The 13,860-nt window shown below is 37.6% G+C and overlaps 1 protein-coding gene across 3 annotated transcripts in view; it reads left to right on the plus strand.

Moving 5' to 3' along the window:
• Positions 1-939: 939 nt before the first annotated feature.
• LOC129360849 (FERM, ARHGEF and pleckstrin domain-containing protein 1-like) overlaps positions 940-13,860 on the plus strand; it is a 57,447-nt gene continuing 44,526 nt past the window's right edge. Inside the window, exons 1-2 of one of the 3 annotated variants that reach the window (XM_055031299.1) lie at positions 940-1,284; positions 4,920-5,117. In XM_055031299.1, coding sequence (XP_054887274.1) covers positions 4,938-5,117 — 180 coding nt within the window. In that variant the 5' untranslated portion in view covers positions 940-1,284; positions 4,920-4,937. The remainder of the gene's footprint in view (positions 1,285-4,919; positions 5,118-13,860) is intronic. The other 2 variants (XM_055031298.1, XM_055031296.1) reach the window with 2 other exon arrangements.

The raw sequence follows: 13,860 nt of genomic DNA on the forward strand, positions 1-13,860 counted from the left end.
AATGTGTAGGTGACGTTTTTCTGCCAGTGAGAAGGCGGGTGACGGACATACAAAAAAAAATTGTTTACCATTTCTTGTCCCTGAGCACAGTTATGAAATGTGAGCCAAAAAAGACCTCCCACTCTCCATAAAAAAAATGAAAGCAGCGGTAAACACTGAGCAATAATTACATAATACAGTCACAGGCACTATGAAATCAATATCACCCCACTTTTTGGCTTACTATCAGAATCTGAGAGACGTTGCGGTAACGGGTGGATCCAATCACAGAAGACTAAAATTAAAAATCCTCCTATGATACCATTGGCTGCAAGCCCGGGGCAACAGGACCTGACCCACTGACTGAAATGTTGATAAAGAAAAGTAAACTTCAGCAAGAAGAGGCAATGTAATTACAAAAACGGGAAAAACGAGAAAATCTGCAAGAAGATGCAAAACAGGAACAAAGGAACAACCGAAAATCCCCTCAAATAAAAAAATAACAAAAGGTACAAACTTCCTTAGAGATTCTAAACACACACAAAAATACAGGCAGAACAACAAGCTCATGAAGAGCAGCCGACAAAAAGGTAGGACCTGCACAAAGTTATGCAAATGTGCCCTTACATGTCTGTGTTCCTGCTTTCTCAAAAAGCAAGATCCATGGGTGCAGGATTTATACACTGGGATACATTTACATGGACACTGACAAGTTTCTTTAGTGTTCAATTTCTACAACAGATAATTCTCACAATTTGTAGCTCATCATTCTAAAAGTGACATTTAACATTTATTTCTTTATTTCTCATAAAACAATATGTTTGTTTAATTTATTGCACTTACTCTACATTACTTTCATATTGACTCCACATTTTGTGCCCCATCTAATTACAGGATAGTGTAAAAATGAACCATTTTAACACGCGCACCAAACAAGTGTGCCAAAGGTGTGTTGCTGCTGCACGGGCCACTAGATGGTGCTGTTGTTTCTCCCCAGAGTTCCTGGTTCGTGTCAGAAGGTGGAGGTGCAGCACCTCCTTCATTGTCTGAGTGAGAACCAACGGGAGAAGATCCTGCTCGCCGCTCGCTGAGGTGAAATCCCGTCTCTCTCCCCGGCTCACTCGCTCAGACGGCCGTCATGGCGACCGCAGAGAGCCTCTGCTGCGGGGCCAACCGTGTTTAAAAACTCCCTTGGGATTCACATTTCCTCTCCGAGCGCCCTGACGTGGATGCAATATCTTCGTTTCAGCTGCGGGAAAGAGTTTGGCTTGGTCAAGCCCGCATTACCAGAAAAGAGAAGAAGGGGTAAGAATCGTGCAGCGCAAGTCCTCCGTCAGTGTTGCTCTGTTTTAGGGAAGTGATTGAACTTGTTTGATGAGATTCGGGTTAAGTCTTGGGAGTATCTTTTCCATGTCTTTTCGTGATCCAGTGGATTTTGGGTCCTGCTCTCTCTGTCCTGCAGTGTGGATTGCATTGCACGAATTTTCCTCATCCAGACGCAGCAGCAATCGCTCAGGTTTCCTCTCCGTAATTTGATTCGTGGATCACCGTGACATTTAAATGATCAATACCTCACCAGGAAGTGTGCAAATGTGATCTGCCAGCTTAGTTTCCACAGTGCGTGTCCAGGTGAGTCCCGGACAGTGTATTAATGTCACATGTGCTGTAGCTGGTGATAATACCACGAGGATTACTGCAGCCTCTGCTCTGTTAACCCACATTACTGTCAGGGTGTCAAGACTGTGAGAGGTGAGTCAGGAGAGGCAATCGTTTTCACAAGACGTGCATCATGCATGTTTCCAGTCTTGCAATCCTTCCACTTAATCATCATTCACTACCCTCTAACATTTGGAACTTCGGCAAATCCAGCCACACCCACATATCAGGATCTGTGGCAAAGCACAAGAGGAAATTGACCCTTTTTTGGTTGTTTTGTTATGCAGCTTCTTTCAGGTGGACAACTGGCTGTATCTGGCTGCAGCCTCTGGCCATTCAGTTGTCACTAAAGGTTTCCAGCTGTGCTCTGGAGGGGCCCCTTGCACACAGAGGAGCCACTGTTATAAAACCCAGCTCCACCTTGCACATATGTGGGGAATTTCAAGCAAACTTGTTCAAAGGCAGCGAGGTTACCCCCGTCTGTAAACGTCCGCCTGGTATTGTACACTGACTGACTTGTGTTTTAGTGCCAGCTGCACAATTGGTGCCTGTTCTGTGTTTTTGTTTGGACATGAGTTCAGCTCTCAAATTGAACATGCAGAACTCTTGACCAGTTGATTCATGATACTCTCCGCGAGGGAGGGCGTGTGTTGGCTGAAATAATCACCGTCTACTCTTTTCCTTGCCTCTGTTTCACTACTGCTTTGTGTGAGGGGTTTCTGGTTTCAAGCCATGTGCAGGTCACACAAGTTGGGAATTTAGAAGCAATACTCAAAGCAATTGCCAGAAATTAGACGCAAAAGTTTTAGAGTGATGGTCGGTTAAGGGTCAGAGATAATAAATTAACAGATTTTAATTAAAGTGTGTTTCTTTTCACAAATTACATCCACAGTGATAGTGTTAGATATAGCTCCTTGTGGAGTGTCTGCATTTTCACTGGAAAATTGTAATGTTTGTTCACACTCCTGTGGTGACTGAACACAACAGGTGCAAATTATGCAACATTTATTGTAAATAATAATAATAATAAAACACAACCTTAATAACTCTCTACTCACTTGAATTTCTTAAGTAAAGCCATATTCAAAGAATCTCATTGAAAATACAAGAAAATAGTGAGATTACAGAAACTAGATGTTTACTTAAAATTAATGAGAAACAATGCACAAAGGGGCTCACATTTAATTTGGAATAATCCTCCCAAAATCTCTTTATACCCTAATGAAACCAGACTTGAAATTATGGACCACAATCCCAAAATATGTTTGTCCTGAACAGCCCCTTACACCATCAAGGTAATACTGTATTGAAACACGGTGGAGGCAGTATCATGCTCTCTGCCATAAGAGTGTTTCCGCATGATGAATGACGATATGAGTGATTCAGTTCCAAATATCAGTCCATATTGACACAAACATTTAACTGGCTGCTAGAAAGCATGGTTGAGTCCAAGTGTACCGTTCAGTAAAAATGTCTTCAGACAAAATAAATGACATAGTCTTAATTATTTTACATCCAGTCTTTTAAATGTTTACATTTTTGAGATCCACTGTTGCATAAAACAACACATTGTATCAGTAATAAATAGATGCTTAATTTAGGTCTCTATAAAATGTAAGAAACACAGATGATGGAATCGCTTCGAAGGATATAAATGTAATTAATTGCACAGATATTTCATAATTAAAAAAAAAACAGAAAAAAAACAAAACAAAGCAAAGCAAAACAAAACACGCTTGACTATCGTAGGGAATTTTGTTTTAACTTTGACCACAGCTTAAAAACCCTGCATTCATTTATGAGAGTTATTAGTATTTTAATCACTTCTAAACCAGCTCTTGATGGCTCTTAAAATCTACTAGAGAGGTTTTGTTGTAAAATTCTTCAGTCTCTTTTTAGATGCATTTTGTTGTCTATAAGACAACACGTCATGTTTGTTTATTCTTTATAAGGTCTACCCACCCATTAAGAATGCACCTTCTTTGGTGACAACACATAAGACATACAATGAGAACATGTAAAAACATTTTATTTTTGTCTTTTTTTCTGCCTTTACATGATTTAAATGGAATTCCTCTTTCAAAGGTTTTTTTTTTTTTTTTACCTTCATATGTGTCTCGATAGAGAAGAAGTTATGGTCTGCTTGACGGCAAAACCGCTACATATTACAGTGAAGCTATTCATACCTGGACAGAATTCAGTATCCATCCAGCAATATTCTCATGGCTTGATTTTTCCACATACACTTATTACATAATCTTCTCCATATGAAATGCCTGATTCAGCTTTTAGCTGTTACTTGGTAGCGGTCACTCACCCTGGTGGTGCCTGAACAGCTGCCCACTATCTGTGGTGCTTCATTATTTCCACTTGGTAAGGTCTCAGAGTGATCTCAGTTTGTTGGAATGCCAGATCTTTGGATGGTTATGGGTCTTGTGTGGATCTGCCTGTGGCTATACATGGATAGTTCGATGTCATGTGTCAACACATTTCTAAAGTCAATTCATAATCATTAGGTGATGAGACTAATGTCCTTCTTACATAAAATTGGAAGAGAAGTCATTTGCTTAATCCCATTTTATGTGGAGGACATTCACAGAAAACCTCAAAAAGCTATTTTTAAACATTTTATCTTCTCCGGAATTGGTCTATAGACTGATGGATTTTAATAATTTAAATACTGTTTTATTCTATTTCTAAACAAGAGAATGTTTATTCATTTTTGCATGGCTGCCTTTGAATTTTCTCAAGCAGGTTGTTTCTCATTCAGTTTCATTCTCTGCTCTCAGATTACTCTTCATTCACAGCACTCTCAGTTCACATCACCAGCTGCATATTTACATCTCTGACATGTTGCCCTTGAGACCTGATAAAACTCATGTGACTGTTTTTTGCCGTGCCTTGCTTGTATGATTTTTCTGAATATAAATTCAGAAAAATCAAATTGACATTCGATGCCAGAGTCGGGGTAAAATCACCGACTGTAATTTTACCCTCTTGCTCTGTGGTTCATTTGTCAGATTGAATTAAGAGTGATCTATGGCTTGAAATTAAGAACATCCTAGAATCTTTTCTTTTCTTGTGCTGAAAATGAGATTCCCACAGGCAACAATTATGAGCCATTAGTGCTGAGTGCAAATGTAGCATATACCAGGACGCCTTGTCTCAGGATGGTAATGATTCCTTATTTTAATTAGAACCCACACTATTAATGCTGTGAACAACACATGGTTTAAATGCCAGCTGACTGCCTCTGTATCTTTGCTGTGATGCAATTTTTGCAGTGAACATCCCAGAGCACCATGGCAGAGCCAGACCCGGAAAACCCGTCTTCTGGAGCAGGTCAGCGTCTTGGAGCTCCTGAGACTCTTGGCATCAGTACATTGGACCCGGGCCACAAGCCGCCGGCCATGCCCCCTGGACGACATGTCACTGTCACGGTCCGTATGTTGGATGACACAGAAGAGGTTTTTGATGTCTCGGTGAGTCGCTGTTCTACTAATTATCCCAGTTTTTTTATTTTTTATTTTTTTATTTTTTATGGCAGCACTAATACAGGAATCAGACTTTCCATTAGTGCAGTGTTTCCATTTTCATCTTGGCTGCAGCAGACTGGTAACAGGTTGGCATGGCAACTGAAAGTTGCATGCATGGGTGAAGGGATCCTTTTAGAGTAATGTCAGTTTTCCTGTCCGTTTGTTGCTTTCTAATCTTCGTGTCGGTCTTGGTTTTGAACTGTGTTGTCTTGGCACTCTTTGGGAAACTGTAAATAGCATGATGACTTAGTTTTTACTGTGCAGTTGTGTGAGACATGAACTATAAAATGTTTTGTTTTCTTGAAAAGAGACAGGTGCAGGAGAGAAAAAGATAGTTTATTTTATAGTTAGAAGAAGCACATATTTTCATTCACTGTTTCAGGACTTAAAGGGATTAGCTATATAATGCTCAGAAATTTAATTGTATTAGTATTGCCTTCAGTACTAAACTTGACGCTAGTATTTAGTGTCATGCAGTGTGTGGATTTATAACATTAACCAACAAGTGTTAAACCACTGTGGTATCTTTCAAAAATAAAAGCATCAGACATAGATTTGTGTGCAAAGTTAAAATGACACTTGTGTAATTTTGGATTTTCTATTGACAAGAGTGGGACATGTAAAGGGTGGGTTGGGACTTAAAAAGGCACATTTTTAAATGCTAGAAACTACAGAGACTTTTACTGTAAAAATGAAGTAATCACATAAAACAATTTGGCTGCTTTTTAAAGATTTGTGTATTCAGTTATTCAAAAAAAGCTTGGAATGGAGGTGTTGGTGTTTGGATTTGATGGTTAAGTGAGAAAAAACACATATGTGCACCAGTCCCATCCCTGGAAATGATTAACAGGTGGTACAGTTTCACCCAACATTCCTGTGGTGAATAAGGAAGGGTTCTCTCAGATGGTAATGAGAAAGCTGTTCTGTGTCCAGCAGTGCTGCAGATCAGGTCTCAGGAGCTTAACTATGAAGCTGGTAATCTGTACTAATGGGGCCGTTAAGAATGAACAAGTCCTTCTAAACCTTTTGCAGAAAAAGGTACTTCTCCTTGTCTATGGTGGATGGCCTTTCCTGTGGTATGCTGTTAAATCCCATTTAAAGGTTGTCATTTGTAATATATAATGTGTTTTGGATCGGAACACTGATATGTTTTTGTTCTTGATCGGAAGCATCTTTGTAATCTTTCAACCATCCGGTCTTTAAACAGGTTCTGTCACATCTCCTTTTGTAAGCAGTTCACCGACACCAGGCTTTGAAAGTACCATATCATTCTGCAATGAGGCAAATCAGGTTTATGAAACATTTAAGTTCACCTTCAAGAACCTGCTGTCAAAATGTTTTCTTCTTCACTTCCAAAGGTTGAAATCAGTTTAGTTGATTATGTTAAGAAAATGTTAAGACTTAGACTTAGACTTAGACTTCCTTTATTGTCATTGTACAAAAAAAACACAAGGTGAATCTTGACAACGAAATGTCATTACTTGGCTACCAGTGTAGCAGAGCTAAAACCTTATACTACACAATAAATAAATAAATACAATACAAGTGCCATAAAATACACAGGTTCAGTGTTAAATTTCTATTGGGAAAAAAAAAAAATCCATGTTTACTTTTGTCATGGTAGGACAGAAAAGGACCTGTTGTTTGACATCATTGTCAAACAACAGGTTGAAGCTGCTACTATTTAATGTTCACTAACTTATGAGAACTTGGTGAACTCTTGGTGAATTTCCTGCAGCAGTTCTTTAACAGAGCTTAGGAGATTTCTGACCTCTTTTACATCATGCTCACTGTGAGTGATGGCAAGATAGACACAGGTGCATCAAGAGTCACTGAAGGAAATGACACAACAACCTCTAAAGAAGACACTGAGCACAACTTCATTCTTTACAAAATGTAAACAAAAATGGAGTAGCATCAGACTTGTATTTCTCTTTTTGTCTTTGACCAATTTCTCCCGCTCATGCGTTTGTTTTGGTTCTATTATCCCAGAATGCCTTAGGCTACATCTTGCTTCCTGTTTTTGAACTGGTCTTCTTTCCGCTTGCATTCACATAAACATTCAAACTGCACCAGAGATCACTTCAACCAAGTGAACTCTTAGAAGCTATTAGATGGACCAGAGTCTTTTTTTTTTGGTCTGCCCTAGAGTTGCATTTAGAACTCTCTGAAAGAACTGGAAATTCAAGGCAAATAAACTAGATTTTAATGGAAGCAGACCAAACAGGCCTGGTGTGAATACATCCTAAACCAGTCAAAAAAGTGAGTTATCTACTAAGCAATTGCTTGAAGTTAATTTATTTTAAAGGGATGCATACCTATAACTGTGCCAAAGTTTGTTTAGTAAAACATCTTTATTTCTTAACAAGTTGTGTGAGCTTATCTGACTGCAACAAGCAATTTATTGTAAGGCTTTTCACAGAGGTTTCTCTACTATGGACGTCACTACATGTGGCTGACACCATGTAATGCAGAACAAACAATCTCTTCCTAAAGAAGATAGATATTTATGCTCTCTCAAAATTAGTTTAACTGTGAAATGTTTTCATGTGAATCAGTGCCAATAATTCAGAGCAAGACCAAGGCATGCATACTTTTACTCTTCCAGTAAGTCGGCTTTAAAAGGACTCAGAGGGGCTATTATGATGCAGATGAGTTATGGTGATGGTGAATTTAAAAACTCAGGGAGGTTGGAACGAAACAAGCTGAATATGTTGCTCAGGAGAGGGTCGCAAAAGAACACTGCTAACAGAATGCTTTATACATGCTCAATTTAACACACATTATGCCCTCTATTTCAAGATAACAATCTCAGTGGGTTTTTCCACAGGAGGAGTCAGTGGAGCATATTTTCTGCAGACCCTAGTTTGATTCAAGGTAGAACAATTTAAAACAGCTATTTTCTAAGGCGTTTTCTTACAATTCTACATTGCCTTAGTAGAATTCAATGTAACAGGTTTACTTGTCATACCTACCTGCTGTAAAACATCAACACCATCCCAAAAGAGTTTTGTTTGAACTTATTACTTAAGTTTTTAACGATACAAAAGACATAAGATTAGTTCCTTGTTTTAATCTCTTATCTGCTGCGGTTAGCAAAGATTGCTGCTGATTCACAAAACAGGCAATTATCTCATCTTCTCTTTCACAACTGAAACATATTGTATTCTACATATTTTTTGTCTCGGATGCTCATTTTCTAGAAGCAAACAAAAAGCTCCACCTTGTTACTGATACCAAAGGCTTTAGTTTTCTTCGTTTGAGCCGGGTAGGTTTCCACCTCAGCGGGCTGAGTATCAGATGGTTGGGGAACAAAAATGGGCCATTGAACCATCTTGTGGGTCACATACCATGCTGTGGCCTACTTAGCACTCTGGCTGTGAACATGAATTTGTTTTGATGCTGACTTCTGGCACAAAATAGCTGGTCTTTAAGTTGAAAGAGGTCTGATTTCTAAATAAACAGTAGTAAATCAGATTTCATTTGACTTATGTTAGGTTTTTAAGGGAATGTAATCTACTCAAAAATGTTTTTTTTGTGCTTTTTTTTGCTGATGCAGGGTTTGGTATATTAGCCCTGAGTTCACATTCTGTTCCTGAGGCTAATATACCCCAATTCTGTCTGGGCTGATGTTAAGATACTCACACTTGTTGATGGCTGGTGAAAGAAGTCGTCTGTGAAATATTGGAGCAAGGATTTTGGGATTAGGATGTGGGGGATGGGTTGATGAAGGCTGAGTGGAGAAAACATACTCTCTTTTATTAATAAAAGGGAGATACTCTATGATGGCCAAACGTTTATGCTAAAGTAAATTTCATTTTGTCCAGTTTATTTATACATATTCACAGCAAATACAGCTTAGTTCAAATCAATCCAATTTAATCTAATACAATTATGTAATTCAGTTGATCATGTATGGCACACAGATAGTCAACTGTGGTAGGAAGTTTAGCGAATTGCATGGAGTGGCATGTGGCGATCAATGTTTGCAATAGTTATATCAGTGGGTTAATTTAAGAAAGAGGAAGAGATAAACATATAATTATTCGGCCAAGAGTAACTTTTATTAAGAGAGGGAAAAAGAGCATGTAGAGAATGACAGCAGCAGCTCTTTTGTGCCTATGTCCAAGAAAGAGACATTGCTTGTCACATAATCACTAGACAAGGACTATTTTTTTTTCATTGCCAGAAGCACAAAAAGTGTGCACCAAAAGCTCTGTTAATGGCTTCATCCAGCAAAAAAAACAACAACAAAAAAACCTCCTGAACACAAAATTACTGGGAGTACTTTTCATGGAAAGAAAAAAGTACACAAAGTTAATCACACCATGAGCTCTTTTGTAGGTTTTTCCATCAAAGAAAAAAGTAGTGTTACTGGGGCTGCACAGAATCATTGGGCAAGAAGTACTTTCCATGGAAATAAAAACAGAGTACACTAAGCGATTGGCAGCAATAGGTTGTCAATAATTAAGCCCAGGACAGCCAAACACAGAAGCACCTGGCAAAGGATACCTTCTATTGAAAGAGATGAGCAAGAAAACACAAAGTGGTAATCATTATAATACGTTACACTTGCTTGTAATACTGTAATGGAAAACCGATTTTAGCAATATAGTCTTTAGCCATTACAGATTTAAGCAGTGTTCCCTCTGATGTTGCTCTGCTACTACTGCTGGTTTTCTCTAATGAGCTACTAAAGATAGCGTCCACTACAATCGCACTCCTGTCAACTTCTCGCCACCCATTGCTTTACTCATTACAATAACCGTGCTTCCCTCTTATAGGACTATTATGCTGAAAAACAAATGACTTAATGGCAAAGTTATCTCTGGGCATTTTTCTGTGTGGTAATAAAATTGTAGGAAAAAAAATGTAAATGAAGAGAGATGCCTTCAATTTTTAATCATTTTCAGCCCTCCTGGGATAAACTCCAGGAACTTGCTTCTGAAAGACAGAAACTTGTTTGTGTGTGTGTGTGTGTGTGTGTGTGTGTGTGTGTGTGTGTGTGTGTGTGTGTGTGTGTGTGTGTGTGTGTGTGTGTGTGTGTGGGGGTGTGTGTGTGTGTGTGTGTGTGGGTGTGTTACTGAAGGCTTGAATTAGAAACTAGGTTTAACTCAAAGCTTCAAACTGTTATGCTTCATCATCAACAGTGACATAATTGAGACAACTCTTTTCTTTTTGCACAAAACGTAGCAGATTGTCCCCTTGGAGACCTAAGTCTCAATAAGTTGACGCTCCCAGGATCAGCTTTTGATTAGTCCATACATGTCAGTGGATTACTGTAAACATGTCATTGCTTGCTCACTTCTGATCTTAATAAACACCATAAACATCTGGAGTTTAACTTTTTGCAAGAGGTTAAAAGAGAATAGCTTTCTGATGGCTTCTTTCCACCTAATCTATTCCAGTTCTGATTTTCTTCGACACAGTTATTTATGTTTTGACTTCTGAAGCTTTGGTTCGATCAGGAAAAGAACTGGTTGCGAGGTGATGGTTAAGAAACTTCTCTCTGCTGTAGATCCCACAGTGAAATTTTAGGGTTTTTTGAAACTATTTTTTTAAATCTCACTGTTAGCTCTTAATGTTAACTTGTTTGACATATACAGTCAGTTGTTTTAAATGGGAATAAGATTATCTTAATTATCAACCAAAACAACTGTATCTTTTAAAAAATGTATATTGAATTAAAATGAAAAGATCTTGTCTTTAGGTTTGATTTGTGTTGCTATTTCAGGTAATATAGCATGAACATACATGTTTATCAGGATCCTTTTATGTAATCCGTCAGATCCAAGAGAGAATAATTAAGAAACTCAACCTCAATGTGATGTGAACCCAAAGCAGCAGTGGAGGAACACAGGTTTATTTCTCGACAAATTTTACATGTTAATATTGCCAACTGGGAACACTGGCCAAAGAAGATATAAATTTTAATGTCAAGAGTCTCCATTAGGGGGAGAAGCTTTAACGTCCCATCACTAATATTAACATGGTGCCTTGACTTACTCCATGGTTTATTGGCACTATTTCCAGTGTTTATCACAGCAGACCAAACTGGTTTTAATAGGTTTGGCAATTAAATCACAAGAAAATGTGGGACTGATTATAGAGTTTTCCGCCTTTTTTTGGCAATATGTCAAGTCATATTTTAACCAATTTGGAGATCCAGACAAGACATGTGATGCTTCAGCGGATTTTTCTTCCCATAGAGTTCCATAAATCTCGGGGGTTTACATCCCGAAACCGCACAGAGAAACCAGGGAAGTAGCCACTACTCAGCCAAAAAGTGGGCTACTCCACAAAAGAAAATAGCTGGGCTCACTCCAGTTAAGAAGACTCATCATCACCCCATCACTCCCAACTCTTGTCCCCCATATTCTGCCACCATTCACTGAAATAAGAAGCAATTAGAGCACATCTAGAGGGTCTCATTGTCAGCTGAATGACAGTGAGGTCTGGACTGGATGTGTAAAAAAGGACTTATTTCAGCTCTATCTTCAGCAGCTTTTCTATTGTTGTTGGGCCACTGATTTATCAGTGGAGATATGACAAGATTCGGGTATTACAGGTGATTAAAAGAACATTTTGTTTTTACTGCTGTTTGCAGACTAGGTGGTAAATTCAGACATTTTTGCTTGGAAGCTTGTGTTTCAAGGACAAATCATTAGCCCTGTCATAAAATACATAAATACCTACTGACAGCACCACAGTCAGTATAACACTTAGAAAAATCTCATACAAAAATCTCCTTATATGCTGTAAAATCCTGAATTTCACCCTTTACTGTCCTTGGTCTGGAGGGTAAAGCAGTTTCACATTGATAAAATTCAGCATGCTTTTTATTTATTTACCACTGAGGGGTTCTCAAGAGCTCATGTTTCACCAGTGTATATTTTCAATATCTGTATGAAAGGAAAACAGACATTTTGGTCTCGAAGCAGTCTGTTAAATCCCATCTCTCAACGTGAGAGATGCTTCAGCTTCCGAGAGGAAACAGACAGAGGTGGTAGACGAATGGTTTTGTAATTTTTTTTTTTTCTTCAGGAACTGTTAACGGAGTTGAATACAAATTGGATTTTATAGCTGCGTAGAAAATTTAGATGAATAAGCAAGGTCCTCCTACCTTTTTTACACCGTGTCAATGAGTTTCTAAACCCATTACCATCACTCGCCTTGCAGAAATGAGTCATGCGTGAGTAATAGTTGCTTTAGTTAAGATTAACTGTATTGTGACTTCAGCCCTATGCTTTCATGGTTGGTTCTTTTGGGTGTAAGAAATGCACCATTGCATTTGTAAGATGAAGGAAAGTGATGAAAAGCTTTAGTTATAAAGGACCTCCTTTTTCACACAAAACTCTTTTTCTTTATGTTCTATGCTACTCCACATTTAAGTTCTGCTTTCAACACTACTGGTAACGACTTCTCTTAGAAATACTTGAACGTGATGTTGGTATAGAGGGCCTGTTTAAACTGGTTAATGTGATATTTATATAATAGATTTCATTTTGTAGATGTATGGTGTTACACAGATTTCTAGAGTCAGACTTATTCTGTTCAGTGTTTTATAAATTTCCTGGCAAATGTTTTTGTAAATCCTGATATGCAGTTTTTCTGTTATCCTGAATGTATTTTTCTCAATAAAGATAAAATAAATAAATAAATAAATAAATAAATAAAGGTTCTGTTATAATTACAACCTTTTTTTGATTTCATTAATCTTGACCATGCCTTGAAAAATATATATTTAATCCTGGTAAAATAAGTATTAAATAAATAACCCAGGGACTCATTAATGTTACTTTTGCACTTTTACTTTGAATTTCTTTGGCCCCTAAAAGGCACTGTAAGAAGCGCTGATATTCTTTTAGGAGGATCTGTCTTACAAGTCTTGCATTTTTAAAAGTTCAAGTACAAATTTTGCTTAGGGAACGTTACCAGAATCGGAGAAACATTCTTTCCCAAATTTATGGATTGTTTTTGTTTTATGCTCCACCCATTGTGAAATTCTACCAAGATGTCAAAATAACTGCATAATATGACCACTTAATCTAAAATACCAAAGGTTTTTGACAGGTAACTTCTGGAAAGTTCCCATGACACCAGCAGCAGTACTTCATCAGTAATTTCTGATGTACAAACTTTCTGATGCACTTATTTGGTTAAAAAGTATTTTTGTGGATGAATAGTAATATTCCTGTTATTCTTTCATTATTTGGTATGGGAAAGCTACTTCCCATACCAAAGAACATATAGCACTGTTAAACATCATAATCTAGAACAAAAAACAGAAATTGTGGGTCAAATGTAAAAAAAAAAAAAAAAAAAAAAAACAGAAAACTTGAAATCAACCTCAGGCAGAAAAAGCATGATTTGTACATTGCTTGTTTTGAACTGCAGTTATCAATCTTTTTCATATTATAGCTTATTGTTTCTTGTAAATTTATTTTGCAGGTTGTGTTGTTTGTTTTTTTATTAATAATTGCTTGCATTGCTTGTTTTTGTCAAGTGAAGAACTTTAAAATACCTAAAAGCTTTAAAGGGGCTATAAAAATAAAACTTAGTTGACTTAAAGTAATGTAATTATATGGTGAACATTATTATGTCATGTAGTTTAAATGGTATATCTATGATTTTTATCACCAGAGAAAATCTTTGCTGCCTGGTGGGAGAGACAATGAGAATCCTTTGA

Source organism: Poeciliopsis prolifica, unplaced genomic scaffold (genome assembly GCF_027474105.1).
Source record: "Poeciliopsis prolifica strain line A6 unplaced genomic scaffold, Auburn_PproV2 SCAFFOLD007, whole genome shotgun sequence".
Lineage (NCBI taxonomy): Eukaryota > Metazoa > Chordata > Actinopteri > Cyprinodontiformes > Poeciliidae > Poeciliopsis > Poeciliopsis prolifica.